The sequence below is a fragment of the Cucumis sativus genome, chromosome 3 (genome assembly GCF_000004075.3).
Source record: "Cucumis sativus cultivar 9930 chromosome 3, Cucumber_9930_V3, whole genome shotgun sequence".
Lineage (NCBI taxonomy): Eukaryota > Viridiplantae > Streptophyta > Magnoliopsida > Cucurbitales > Cucurbitaceae > Cucumis > Cucumis sativus.
In genome coordinates, this window is record NC_026657.2 from 3,427,140 (window position 1) to 3,443,142 (window position 16,003).

The 16,003-nt window shown below is 30.8% G+C and overlaps 1 protein-coding gene across 1 annotated transcript; it reads left to right on the forward strand.

Moving 5' to 3' along the window:
• The first annotated feature begins 1,231 nt into the window (after positions 1–1,231).
• Positions 1,232–14,789, forward strand: LOC101205290 (caffeic acid 3-O-methyltransferase). The gene is given in 5 exon segments (XM_031882719.1): positions 1,232–1,777; positions 7,732–8,027; positions 8,030–8,044; positions 8,111–8,175; positions 14,330–14,789. Coding segments are annotated over 5 exon segments (1,098 nt in total). The 5' UTR covers positions 1,232–1,370; the 3' UTR covers positions 14,645–14,789.
• Positions 14,790–16,003: the final 1,214 nt, after the last annotated feature.

Sequence of the window (16,003 nt, forward strand, 5' to 3'; positions counted from 1 at the left end):
TTTTATGTAAGTGGAAGAATAACGCAAGTGGATATACTGTGGGCTGCACCACATTCCTCCACTCAACCATCTACTTTTTATTTATTTATTTATTTATCTATTTATGTTTTTATGTTATTTTTAGCTATATTTTAAGTATATTATGATAATATTTTTAATTGTTACTTTTTGTATTTTCATAACTTCAATTTTAAAGTACATATGTTTGTTGATGTAAAGATTTTTCTGTTCTTTTTCCTTATAGTTCTTTTTTTTTTTATGTATGACCTTTTTCTTTTAAGAAATTCTAACATAACATCTAGCTAATAATTCTAAGATCCTGATTTTACATAATTCTTGGAGGGAAGGATATTGTAAATTTGGAAGAAAAAATAAATTTAGTTAGTTTCTTTTTTTAAAAAAATATCTTTATTAAAATATTAAAATGATAATATTTTCTTGAGTTGCTTAAAGTCAAATTTTAAAAAAATTAAAATAAAAGAATGTCATAATGGATGAATTGTTCTATTTATTTTATGAAATTGTGACTCTAAATATGGGACAAATGCAGTGTAAAATAAAACAGTATTTTAAAAGTCTTAATTTGTCAAGTTAATTTGGATATGTATGTTAGCCTTACTATCTTCTAATGGAATTTTGTTCAAAGAATGATTTCAATTCAAAATATAAAATTTTGTCCAAGCACGATTTACACTTTTTTTAAACACAAACGATTCTAACTTAAGTTTAGTTTTTGCTATTTCTATTAAAACATTGTTAAAACTTTATTTCGGAGTCGAATGGCATCTAAATAAAAATTTGTGTTAATTCTTTTTTTTAATACAAAATTAATCTTATTCAAAGGATAGTCATTATCACGCATGGTCACAAGCACATGGCCTCATTGTTAGTTTAATATTGTTTTTTAAATAAAAAAAATGAAAATCACAGACATTCATTTTTAAGAAACAAGAAAAACAAAAGCAATAGTAAACAAACTCGGCAATAATTTAATGCAATTTAAATTGCATCAAATTAATTAATGCAATTTAAACAAAGTCGGGCAATAGCTATACTTTTGAAAAGTGAATTTGATTAATCATGGAATTGGCTTTAGTTAGTGTGTAGTGGGTGGATTTTTATGAATTAGTCATAAAACAATAATTTAATGACATAGTTGAAAATTTGAAATATATGAATGAAAACAAAATTGAGAGAATTATTGAATAATGTCTCCATTTCAAGTATTTTCCTTTCCATCTTCTTTTTGCCTGCTTCTTATAAAAATACCAAAAAACTTTTGTTGGTATGCAAAACAATCAACCTATCAAAATCATTATCCTCTCTTTTCTCCTCCCCTCAGAAAAGCTTGCCACATCTCCGGCTAGAAAATGGCTTCCTCCGACAACAACACCGCCGTCGAACAGCAACAAAATTATGCTTACGCAGCACAGCTCGTTACCTTATCAGTCCTACCCATGACACTCCAAGCAGTGTTCGAGCTTGGTGTGTTCGAGATCTTGGCAAAGGCTGGGGATGGGGCCAACCTCTCTCCAGCAGAGATAGCGGCTGAGATAACCACGACAAACCCCGACGCAGCATTGATGCTTGATCGGATGTTGAGGCTTTTGGCGTGCCACTCGGTGGTGGGATGCTCTATAGCGTCTGATAAAGATGGGAATGTGCAAAGGCTTTATAGCCTTACTCCGATTTCTAAATATTATGTTCGAAATGAAGATGGTGTTTCGTTGGGTCCAACTTTATCGTTGATTCAAGATAAAGTGTTTCTGCAAAGCTGGTTTGCTCTCCTTAATTTCTTTATGCTTTTTAATATATATTTTTTTCTTTTAATAGAAGGGAAATTAGTAGGAATAGCGAAGATAAAATATAAATGGAGATATGTTATATTAGTGAGAAATTATATAAGTACAGCTATGTTTGAGAAATTAGAGAGTTAAATGGTACAAAATAGAGCGGAAAAAAATTGAGTTATAAGAGTGGATATTTAATTTTGATATTAAAAAAGAAAGTTAGAAAAGTACTAAAAGCTTAGAGAGAAAAATATGGTAGAAGGAAAAGTTTTCTAATTAGGACATTTAGAAAATTTTAGATGGAGTTTTTTTTTCCAACAATTTGAGAAATATGGAGAGTCGAAAAATAATAAAAAAATATTATAACACAGTATTCTTTTCAAACATAGAAAAATGAAATATAATACTTTTAAATATAGTAAAGTAATATATACAGACGGTATCAAAGATACTATCTATTGTGGTCCATCAATAGAATGTGATACATCTTGGGTAATTATTTTTTATAGTTTTGTTATTAAAAATAATTATGTCGTAGATATATATATACATATTGAGAAAAAAACTTAAATTAAAAAGAGGAATAAAGTAGTTACATAAACAGACTTTAAGGATTTCTTTGATAAGAATATTAAAATTTTGGGATAGTTGCAAATTTAATATTAGATGCAAAATAATTAAGTATATAGTAATATTTTAAAAAAAATGTTAGAATTTTAGAATTTTGAGAAGGATACCCTAAGAAACTAAAGGAAATTTTAAAAACTGAAAAAATATCAAGAGTGGGAAATTTTTTAAAGAAGAAAATTAAATATTGTTAGAAGAAAAAAAAAACTAATTAAGGCACGTTTGGTAGTTAATCGAAAAAGCAAAGGGTTAAATGAACTAGAGTTGGTATATCATGTTCTCATCATGCATAAATGTGTTTCGTGGTAGAGAATTCAAAAATTGGATTCCAATTTAAATAATTGTAAACATCAAATTTAGTTGACAGTAAATTATTATTAGTTTATTTACATAACATTTTTTATGTTAAAAAACGTATATTTATTGTTTTGTAATACTCTATAGATTATATATTAAAATTAAAACTTTGGACCATATCTGGTTTTTTTTAGAGAAGGAGACTAGTGTCAAGACTATGAAACTTTTAATACCGAATTTATTAAAAAGCCAAGAGAGTACAAAAGACTTAGAGAGAAGCCCAAATGCTCTTAGTGAAAAAGAATGGTGAAGTTAAGAGCTAACGAACTAGAAGAACAGTCTTTAAATATAGGTGATGGCGACTACACCACAAACCTATGTAGTTACAACAATCTTCCCAGAGATTAAGTAAGCTATTTTATTTATTAAGGAATATTCTTCTATTTCTTTTAGTCCAAATGCTCCAAAGACAGTTACCGTTGCATTCGTGATAATAATGTTTCTTGTGGTTGAAAAATTCTAATGTAAAACGGACAACACAACTGAGTTTAGATTGTTGAACGAGTGTTGATACCCAGTTTGAGCCTGCATTAAGGTATCCCAAAGGAAGTTAGTCGCTCTATAGTTTACAAGTAAATGATAACTTGTTTCGCAACGAGAGTGGCACAACACATACCAATTTGGATTTAAACAAGATTTGGGTTGTCCTATTTCAAGAACTTCCATTATGTTGATACCTTCGTAAGAAAGGACCAAAGGAAGAATTTGCATTTCTTTGGAATAGACGATTTCCACAGAGCTTTGAAAATCTGAAGGTCGACTCCATTATTCCCATTGGGAGGGAAATTTTGGATGGACTTTTTAACTGAAGCGTGGTGAAGACCTTGTTGTTTTCCAACTTCCAAATCGATTTTCACGTACTTTTGTTTACATTTTCGGATAAGGGAACTCTGAAGAGATTTGATTTTAGAGGTCAATTTCTCTTTCGTTTAGCAGTCTTCGCGGCTTCAAGTCCCAATTCTTATCCACTGGGTTCCACATCTCGTTTACTGAATTGTTTTGGCTTGAGAGAGAGCGTATAATCTCGAGAAAGCAGTGGCTAGAGGACCATTTGTACTCTATTTGTTAAGCCAGAAAGAAATACTTTCTCCATTATTTATTTTCCAAGAAATGTTCGTTCCAAACCAATCTAGGCATTTAACAATACTCTTCCAAGGAGCTTTGGCAGTACTGAACTTACCCAACATTGGAATTTTTCCTAAAAGGCTTTCTTTGTATTTAGCTAAAATGATTTTCCTCCCGAGAGCATTTGACTCATTATGAAATCTCCACAGCCATTTGGAAAGAAGGAAAAAATTTGTGTCCTGAATCTTTGATACCCCAAGCCCTCCTTTTGTCTTCGGAGTAGTTATTTTGGCCCAACTAATTAAATGTGAACCTTTTGTCACACTAGACCCTTTCCACAGAAAATCTCTCTAGTATTTTTCAGTCTTTTTGTGTACAACAACTAGAGTTTGGAAAACAGACAGTTTGTATGTTGGCAAGCTAGTTAAAGAGAAATTAATTATTGTGAGTTTTCCACCTTTCAAAACCTGGGAGTACTAGTTTCAGTTATTGATCTTCTTGTTGATTTTGATATCAACCTTTTCCAAAAAGGAGGTTGATTTTGGGTTGCCTCCTAGAGGGACTCCAAGATAAAGGATCGACATGTGATAAATAGAAATATCCCAATTATCAACAAAGAGAAGGATATCATATGCAAAAAGAATGTGGGTTAAGCTATAATTGTTGTTGAAGTTGACACCCTTTATCGAGTTGCTTTTTTCCAGCTAGGATAACAATCTACTTAGATAGTCCATGGCAAGAACAAAAATAAAGGAAGAAATGAGATCACCTTGACGAATGCCTCTGTGAGCAGGGATTCGCCCATGGGGCTTGCCATTGATGGGGATGGAGTAAACCACATTGCTAATACAAGCTTTGATCCACTTTCTCCATTTGAAAAGGAAATTTTTTACACACATCATGTAGTTAATAGTACTCCAACTTATCTTGTCGAAAGCCTTTTCAATGTCTAGTTTTATGACAAATCCTTTTGTTTCGCTAGCTTTCCATAAATCAACCGCTTCATTGGCCATAAGAATAGCGTCTGTTATTTGACGGCCTTTAACAAATGCAAGCTGATTCTCGAAAATTGTATATGGCATAGTGGACTTCAGCCTGTTAACTAATGTTTTAGCTATGATCTTGTAGAGAGAAGTTGTGAGACTTATAGGCCTAAAATCTTTAGGCATATTGCAATCATTCTGTTTTGGGATTAGAGCAAGGAAGGTGTTGATGTTTTTGTTGATGATCCCTTTTGAATGAAAATCATCGAAAACTTTCATGAGATCGTTCTTTATAGATTGCCAGTAATCTTAGTAGAACTGCAAAGGAAAACCATATGGCCTTGGAGATTTGTTGCTATTGCAAGAGAAAACGATGTTTTTTATTTCTTCCTCATTGAAAGGGTAACAAAGGGAGTAATGGAAAGAATCGTTGATTGGATTCTAGTCTAGATTTTCAATAAAGATCAAGTCTTTTTTACTTCTATTAAAGAGAGCTCCGAAGAATCTGATGAAAATATCTGCAATTGTTTTATCAGTCGTATGGGAGGTACCTGTCTCGTCTTTGATTTTATAAATGAAATTTCTCTTTTGATTTGAGAAACAAATACGATAAAAGAAGTTGGTGTTTTCATCCTCGTCTTTGATCCATAACTTTTTCGCTCTCTAAGCCCAAAATTGGGCTTCCTTGACAATGATATGTGAGAGATCTGACTTAAGAGACAGTCTTCTTAAGCTGTCATTTGGATTCATAGACCTTGATTCTTCTCTGAAATCGATTGCATCAATTTCCTTTAATATCATAGTTTTGTCTTTGACCATGGAGTTCATTTTGCCAGTTTGCCAAGAATTAATGTTTTTTGTTAAAGCCTTGAGGCTCTAAATGAAAGCGAAACCTCGATGACCATCCTCTTTAGCATTATTCCACCACATATCTAGGTTTCTTTTAAAATCAGCTTCTTTTATAAAGTTGGTATTAAGCCTGAAGGGAGAAGGGCCCCATCTGATATCTGTCGATTCAAGGACTATAGAGTGGTGATCATAAATAATTCTGAAAAGCGATCTTGAAAAATTAAAGTTGAAAGCTCGATCTCAATAAGGGTTGAAAAGAAATCTATTGATCCGGGAGAGCACTGGATTAGTTCTGAGATTGGACCAAGTGAACTTGATGTTGGACAGAGGAGGGTCAATTAAGTTATTGAACTGTATGAAATTGTTGGAACTTTTTCATACTTAACTTAGACGAACTGATTGCAGTAGTTTCCTTCTTCCATCTTATGACAATTGAAATCTCCCCTCAAAAGCTAAAGAGAGTTATTTAGAGAATTAAGCTTGTGAAGGTTTTCCCAGAAAAGATCACGATTTCTTCTTCTTGCAGGGTCATAAATAGTAGTTAGCCACCAACTGATGCCTTTTGAAACTGCCTTAGCATAGGAGCGTCTTGGGGTGCTATCTAAGGTACCTTTTGGGGTGAATGAGGGTGTAGTTTTGGCTTCAACTTCAACTTTTGGCGTGATCGTTGAAAGAAAGGAAACTCAATCACTTTTGTCGATGCCCTCTGGGACAAGAATGCATGCCTTTCTTCCGACATAATCAACTCTATACATCTTCGTTGTGTAACCTTTTCTGTTTTTTGTTTTTCTGATCCAAAGACAGTGGTCTTCATTTCTTGTTTCCAGGAAGAACCGTATTATACTTGGAGTAGCAATCAGATTTTTGAGTGTGTTCCTAACCCATTCTAGTTCCGAGGTTACTTCCATAGAGAATGTCTTATGTGCTCCCACTTCAGTTAGCCAGTACAACATAGATTTTGAATATTTGTCTAGGAGAGAGGAGATATTCTTTTCTTTCTATTTTGCATGAACAAGGAAGATTCTTGAAGAACGCCATAATTGAGAGTTGTTGCAGGTCTAAAAGTAGTAACAGGTTGAAGAGAAAGGTGAGAAGAAGAAGTAGTGTGTGTACCTTTTAAAGCGGATGCATGGCGTTGTGTCATGATGAAAGTTCCGAGAGGGGGTATTACTATTGCGACGGATGGGATTCTTGGAGAGAGGAGAGGGAAGATATGGAGCGCATATATGGTTTGGACTAAGTTAAAATTTATGTCTCATGGTTTATAATTAAAATTAATCTCATTAGGTTTGGTAAAAACTTCATAACTAAGTACCTTATTGTATGGACTATTTAAGAGAATTTAACCAACCATAAGAAACTAAGTTATATGGAGTAGTATGAAATCATAGAAACTAAGACTTTGGTAGCATTATTATTATTATTATTAAATTAAGTCTATAGATACTAGTCCTACCTCTAAATTTCTTCATTTGTCGTCTTCTATTTACTTATTGTTTAAAAAATTAAACCATATTTTGACAACGAAAAAAAGTACTTTTAAAATTTTGATTTTTTTTTTTAATTTGGCTAAGAATTTAACTATCTATTTGAGAAAAATGTAAATCATTATAAGAAATGGGGAGGAAATCAACTTAAGTTTTTTTAAAAAAAAAACAAAATGATACTGAAACAAAAACTAAATTCTAAATTTTAAAATCACATTGACAAATTAACTTTATCCAACCATAGAGACCAAAACTTGAAATTTAACGGAATTTAACTTATAATAAATATTTTTAATTTAAAAATATTTGAATTCGATTAACAAATGCTTCTAAATATTTCTATCTTTATCTAATATAATTTTAAAATTCAAATTATGGATACAAATTAACTTAAGGTGACATTTTTTTGGATGTTGGCGGACGTTTTTTTCATGAGTAAAAGTGAACATTCTTATAGTGTTGGATGGTTAGTTTGGATTATAACATAATCTGGAAAAGAAAAAAAAAGCTTTCATTAAAGAGAACAAAATTTGGATTGTGAACCAAACATAACCGAGTTTTTTAAAATTGCAGGAGTGAGTTGAAGAATGCAGTGATTGAAGGAGGAGTTCCTTTTGACCGAGCTCATGGAGGAGTTCATGCATTTGAATACCCTAAGTTAGATCCAAGATTCAACCAAGTATTTAACATTGCAATGATAAATCACACTACAGTGTCCATAAAGAAAATTGTGGAATCATACAAAGGTTTTGCAAACATCAAGCAATTAGTTGATGTTGGTGGTGGCCTTGGGGTCACCCTTCAAATCATCACTTCTACCTATCCTTCCATCAAAGGCATCAATTTCGACTTACCTCATGTCATCCGTGATGCCCTGCTTATAATGGTAAGTAGTTCCAATCATTTAATTTGAAAAAGTTTACAAAGCTGAATTTTGATTATGAATTGGCAGGGGTTCAACATGTGGGAGGAGACATGTTTGAGAGTGTTCCAAATGGAGATGCTATTTTCATGAAGGTTAGTTTTCTTTTCATTTTCATAAACAAAAACATTCATAAACAATAGTTCCTATGCTAGAGACTATTTTTTTTTAGGACTTTATCGAATTTTAGAGACTATTCATAAGATTTTATATATAAAAAAGAATCTAACTTTTAACTTTTGAATTTGTAATTTAACCAATAATAATTAACCTATAGTTGAGAGATATAGGCCACTTTGTCCTTTGAAAACCGTCAACATTTAACATTGTACAATTAGTATTTTATGGACTAAGTCATACTTGAAATGACAAAATTCTTTTACTTTATTGTTATTATAGTGGATATTACATGATTGGAGCGACGATCATTGCACAAAGTTATTGAAAAATTGCTATAATGCAATTCCAGATGATGGAAAGATAATTATAGTAGACAGTGTGATTCCCATGGAGCCTGAAACCACAAATGTAACAAAGGCAACAGCCCAAGCTGATGTGCTTATGATGACTCAAAATCCAGGAGGAAAGGAAAGAACTAGAGATGAATTTAAGAGCCTAGCAACCAAAGCTGGGTTTAAACATGTCATATTCCAATGTTTTGTATCTAATCTTTGGGTTATAGAGTTTCTTAAAAATTAATTTATATATATTGTAATTGAATTTCTATGTTTCTATGTCCTTTTGGTTGCTAAACTTTCTGCACTCCAAAACGTTGAATAAAAAAGTTGTTATTGTTGTTATAATTATGGCTTTGTTTGATTGAAGGTACATGTTTTGTTCATATATTTTATTTGTACTTCAAGATCTCATTTACTGAATTATACTTATTTTTATAACGAGAAATATAGAAAATAATAAATGACTAAGGTATAGTTAGAATTTAAGTGACCTTGAACTCGTTCATGTTAAATTTTAAGAAAAAAGGTATTTGACTTCTACGTGACAATGACTATAAATTTGCATTTTGAAAAATACATAATTAAATATATTTATAAGAGGTAAACATACACGATAGTTTGCAAAAAATAGCAAAAGAATATTTATGATGATAGAGCTCATGTCACTCATATTTTCAATTGATTCAATACCTTTTAACATAAACACATCACTTTCATCTCCTATATTTTTCACTGATCTAATCTCTCTCACTCTAAGAACAAGTGAGAGACATCAATTCCTATATTTTTCACTGATATAATCTCTCACTCTAAGAACAAGTGAGAGACATCGTAGTCAGCTAATGAATATAGTTTGTATTTTCTAAAAATTATATTGAGTTAAAGTTGTGGTTGGGGTTGTTTCCCTTGACCTTTAGGTTCTCCTACTTGCTAGAAAAACACTTCACAAAGAGAGAATGGGAATTTATTTTATCAAATTGCTTGTTCATGATGCTGTTTGTAACTGATTCAACATGTCTCGACATAGCTAGCAGGATGAATGAAAGTTAGAGATGATTTGTTAGGTCACAAGTCTCAAATTAGTTCAGTGTTGAGAAGATTACTCACAGTGGTTTCGGGGATGGAAGATTTAATTTTGTTACATTTTTACAAATAATGTATATAGTTTCTCTTTATTTAAAACAAGATCAAATATCAAAGAAAAGATAAAAGATTCTACTTATCTTTAGCAATCTTTTTAAATATCTTTTATGCTTGTGCTTTGCTTAATTTTATTAAAGAAGATCTACCAGTCTTCGGTGCTTTTTCTCACTATAAAAGAAGAAGATCCTTGGCATTGATCAGAATTATTTTCCGACTGCAGTTTCTGAAGAATTTGTATGATGGTAAACGATTTACCGTCTTTGATATTTTACGAAGAGTTCTTGATATATCTTCATTATTGGTTCAAGTGTATTTGAGAGAAGAGATATAAAGAAGATTAAGTTAGTTGATTTTGGGTCATCTACTTCAAGAGAGTCTAGTTTATCTTCATTAGATTCAAACACAATTCAGAAGAGTTGGATTATTTTTAGTTTCTATTCATAACTAAAAAGAGTTCTTATACTAGAAGGAATCTCTTCTGGGTTATTAAAAATTGTTTAGTACTCACTTGAATAACTGCAAGAAATATCAGTTACGATAGCATCAAAACAACGCTATTGTTGACTTTCGATAGCGTTTTCGTAATGTTGTCATACCCGATGTTATTGAAAGTCCATTACTTTCCATAGCGTTTTTACAACGCTGTACAAAACGCTATAATATGTCTCTATTGATTGCACATATATGATGCTATAAATGCTTTTTATAACGTGAAAAAAATGCTATTAAAAATTGGATAGGGTTTTTTATTGCGTTGGAAAAATCATTATCAAAATGATTCAATAGCGTTTTCAATAACATTGGAAAAATGCTATAAAATACATTTTATAGCGTTTTTTATTGCGTTCGAAAAACGTTATCAAAACATTTCAATAGCTATTTTAATAACATTGGAAAAATGTTATAAAAGACTTTTTGTAGCTTTTTTATTGCGTTCAGAAAAACGTTATAAAAACCATTCAACAACTATTTTAATAACATACAAAAAACGCTATAAACCATTTTTTTAGCGTTTTATAAATGTTGTAGTAGCAGAAAGTCTTTGACTTTTAATAGCGGTTTTTGTAGAGCTATTAATAACAATATAAAAATTGATATATTATAGTTTTAATTCACTGTTATGAAAACGTTTCATGATATTGAAAAAGTATCATACAAAATGTTATAACAATAAAAAGACTAGATATGTTATTGAAGGTCTCTTATTTTTATTAGCATTATTTATTGTAATGGAAAAAAGTTATAAATACCCCATTTTTACACAAACTTTATTGGTGATTGATCCTCTATAGCATTTTTTTTGTAATAGTACAAACATAACTACAATTCATCTAAGAGCACCTATCCAATATTATTATTATAAAATCAAATTAAAATCATGTAGATATTTATAGATCAAGTTGTAATTTGTTATCAATAAAACTCGTCGATGTCTTTGTTTATATTTATCTTTGAATTGAAACATGTGGTGTAAAACGTGTACAATTATACACATAAAAGATATCAATTTTCTATCACCGATAAAAATATATCAATTTTCTATCACCGATAGAAAGATATCATTTTGTGTGTTGAGTATGAAAAGAAAATTTTGTGATTACATTTTGGGATTTAGGTTTTCAAGGGTATTTTTTTTATATTTTACAATCTGTTTTGGATTTGGGGTTAAAAAGTTTATATGAACCGTAAATATTTTGTCTAATTATTCTATTTTAAAAAATTTGGTTGCAGGTAGAATCAGAATCTTACAATTTATGGCCTAGATTTTATGTTAGAATTTTTTGAAAGAAAAACGTCATACAAAACTATTCTTTATAAAGAAAAATATTAGAAAAAAATGTATTTTCAACAAACATGTGTACTGTAAAATTAAAGTGATGAAAATACAAAAAGTAACAATTAAAAAGATTATCATAATATACTTTAACGTGGTGCAGCCCACAGTGTCAACTATCCCAGTTGGACCTTCACTGACCTAACCTCAATGAAAAGTTGATGGGGCGGATGGCTATCTTTTCGTTTAATAAAGTAACAATAATAATTCAGAGATAAAAATATACAAAGTTTTTTCTTTTTTTACTTTTGAAAACAAACCTTCAATAACTGTGTGATTGGGGTTTTTCATTAACTTCACAACTTATCCTTACTTCAACACATATCAGCTGAGAGCAAGAAATGGGTTCCAATATGGGGGAGCAAACATCTGACGTAGTCACCGACGATGAACAACAAAATTACGCTTATGCTGGACAACTGATTACCTTAACGGTGCTACCGATGACGCTTCAAGCAGTGTTTGAGCTAGACGTGTTTGATATCATAGCGAAGGCCGGGGATGGGGCCGAGCTCTCCGCCACACAGATAGCCAATGAGATAACACATAAAAATCCGGACGCAGTGTCGATGATTGATCGAATGCTGAGGCTTCTTGCGAGCCACTCGGTTGTGGGATGCTCTGTGGGGTTTGATGAAGATGGAAAAATGCAAAGACTTTACAGCCTTAATCCAATTTCTAAGTATTATGTTCGTAATAAAGATGGGGTATCTGATGCTTTTAACTTATCATTCATTCAAGATAAAGTCTTCCTCCACAGCTGGTTTGTTCTCTTCTTCTTTACATTTATTTTTCACTATTCTTTTTAATTCATAAATTTGACCTAACCATCCGATACTACTAAAATTAAATTATAGAAATTTGAATATGCATATATACATTGAAAACGTAAAAGATACAAAGTTAAAAAATGTTTTGATACACATATTTTCAAATCTATTTAAAAATAGTTAATTTCGAATATAGCAAATTAAATTTAAATGTTTACGAAATATAACAAAATTTTAGATCTATTGCTATGACTATTTGTAACACAGATAAACTCTTGTCACGGATAGAATCTTAAATTTTGTTATATTATATTTTGTAAATATTTTCTAATATTTTTTCCATTTTCAATCATTTTTCTTAGAAAAAGTTAAAAAATAAATTATATATTTTATAATAAATAACAAGATGTTGTGTGGATTGCCTTTTAGTTTACTTTTCAAAATTTTGAAACAAGGGATACAACAATATTTAGAAAAATTAAGGGAGGCTTCGGTAAATTAGTCATGACTCGTTAATTATTTTAGTATTAAAAATAGATTTTATCAAAAACATGTATTTATCTTTTGGTAAATTGACTTAAATGGTAAAATTGTTGAAAATATTTTCATACTAAATCTTTAAAAAATAAAAAAACAAGATGGTTACTAGGTCTTAATTTTAAACTCAAAACCTAAATTCTAAATAGGTTGAAATTAAAATTGTAGGAGTGAGCTAAAGAACGCGGTTATGGAAGGAGGGGTTCCTTTCAAGAGGGCTCATGGAGTATATTGTTTTGAATATTGTGGATTGGATCCAAGATTTAACCAAATTTTAAACGCTGCAATGAAAAATCACTCTACGAAATTCATCAACGAAATTGTCAAATCTTACAAAGGATTTGCAAACATCAAGCAACTAGTTGATGTTGGTGGTGGCCTTGGTGTATGTCTCCAAATCATCACTTCTACGTACCCTTCAATCAAAGGTATCAATTTCGACTTGCCACATGTCCTTCAGAATGCCCCATCTTATCCCGGTACGTGATTATCATTCAAGAATTATTTTACATTTAAAAGTTTCCACTGTTGTTATATATAATCATCTCATAGATATTAAATTTAATAACATGTGAATGAATATTCTACTTATGATTATTTTGGGGTGTGCATACTGTTATCCTATTTTTCACATGTTATACTTAAGAGTGTGTTGATGTTATTTAACCTTAACTTTGAGTTGATTGATAATTGAAGAATAAAGTTATAAAAAGGAAAGAGTGTCAAGAAGGGAAATATTGAATGTGGTATTGGCAGGGGTAGAACATGTGGAAGGAGACATGTTTGAGCATGTTCCAAAGGGAGATGCTATTTTCATGAAGGTTAGTTTTGCTTTATATTTTCTTGCCATGTGGCCTTTTTCTTTGTCATTTATATATGTAACGTGTGTGTCTATATATATATAAATAAAGTTTAATCTTCAACCTCAACGTGATATTCACTTCAATAAGAAACATATATATTATGATAGTATTTATTCACTTTCATTTATATATGTAACGTAGATTTTGAAATTTTTGGTATATTAAATATCTTAATTCGTTTTTGTAAATATTTGAAAATGCTTTCAATAACTATGTAAAGGAGACTACGGTTTGAATGAAAATATAATGGTGGGAATAGCAACAAACAAGTTTGTGGTCTGTCATAAATAGTCAGAAGCAACTCTAACTATTCCTAATGCTTACATTAATATACAATATAATATATATATATATATATATATATATATATATATATAACTAAATATTTGAACTCACTTAATTAGACTGTAATAAATTGTTTAGTATCTATTATATTGAATAAGTATTTTAAATTATAATATTTTAGATGATATATGATATTAAATTTACGTTCACGTATCAATTTAAGCTTTTGGATCAATCGGAGTCTAACATAGTATAAAAAACATGTGGCTTAAATATGTTAGGGTATATGTTAGACTCTTTCAATTTTGAATTAATATTGATTTTCACTTATTGGATGTTTTTAACATAAATTATTACAGTGGATACTACATGATTGGAATGATGATAAATGTGTGAAGCTATTGAAAAATTGCTACGATGCAATTCCAAATGATGGAAAGGTAATAGTAGTTGATGCAGTTCATACAATGGTGCCTGAAACCACATGTGCAGCAAGAGTTGTTGCTCAAGGTGATGTGTTTATGATGACTCAAAATCGAGGAGGAAAAGAGAGAAGTAGGGATGAATTCAAGGCCCTAGCAACCAAAGCTGGTTTTGAACATATTAATTTTCACTCTTGTGTATATAATCTTTGGGTTATAGAGCTTTTTAAAATCTCCCAACTAGAAGGTTGATCCATCGTTCTAATGCTTTTTGCGGTGTGTTTGATGAATAAGGGTTTGTTTTTTTTAGAGGAAATATATTATGTTTCATGTGACTCTCAATGAAGGCATTTGAGAGAGATGCTTCTTAATTTGATTTGGAACTATGTAATATGAATGGTGAAAATTTTGAAAATTCTAAAGTTTGTATGTTCTTAAGTGTATTCATACCTAGCTTTTATTTTTCTAAAAGTATAACAATAATGATAACCATAATTACTCAAATCTAAACCATAATAATATCGGTACGACGTAATGTTCGAATGCAATCAGATTGATCATCCCGCACTACAAATCTAAACCATAATAATATCGGTACGACGTAATGTTCGAATGCAATCAGATTGATCATTCCACACTACAAGAACTTGGGTGTCTCCAGATGTTGTCCAACATCGATGTATATACCCAAAAGCGTTGGAAAATGATCTTTTGACGTACATGGTGTGTCAGGAAAGAAGTTAACAATAGTGCGTTGGAGGAGGCATTTCTGAAACAAAAAGGCGTCGTGTAAGCTTTCTTTCATTTTCCTTTTATTTGTATTAAAATTTTACAAGTTAAGAAAATCAAGTTTAAATCCAATTTTAAATTATCTCAAGGTTAAGTTTTTGTGATCATGATGAAATCTTAGAATCAATTCTACTTTTGTGATGGCTAACCAAATTTTTTTAAGTGTTGAAAAAAAAAAGAGCCAAATTTAGTTTGGTTTTAAGTCGAGGACATAAACGTAATTTCATTTTCTTTCTATTAAATCAATAAAATAAGAAACAATAAGAAAGAAAAGAAAGAAGTATCAATAAGAAAGATATATATATACCCACCCTTGCGGCGCTTCACTCGTCGGACGACGACCAAACCGCCACTCCTCGTCGATCACTCATGCCATGTCATATCTTATGGTATTCATGTGTAGGAGACATTGTGCTCAAGAGTCCTAGCTTGCATGCCACCGTTCGTCGTCGTTACACCAAACCCACAAATCTGATACTAGCTTAGTTATTCGCTTGTGTTGCTGAACTTCGATTCAAGTTAACGTGGAGTACTTGTCTCATATTTTTTATTGTACCACAGTTGTGATTACTTGTAAGATTGTTTCAATGATCTATATGTTAGAAATGTTTTCAAATATGATTTTTGGACTTCCATGAATCTTGTATTTCAGAACTATGGTTGAACCCAAACTTACTAAGTAAGTTTTAGATGACAACTGGTTTCTAAAACATTCATTGATTTATAACTAGACTTGAAGGAGTTCTAAAAGTATATGTATTGGTGGCTAAGGATCGAAAATAATTTGAAAATATGTTTCTAATCATGTTTGGTTTAATCTTT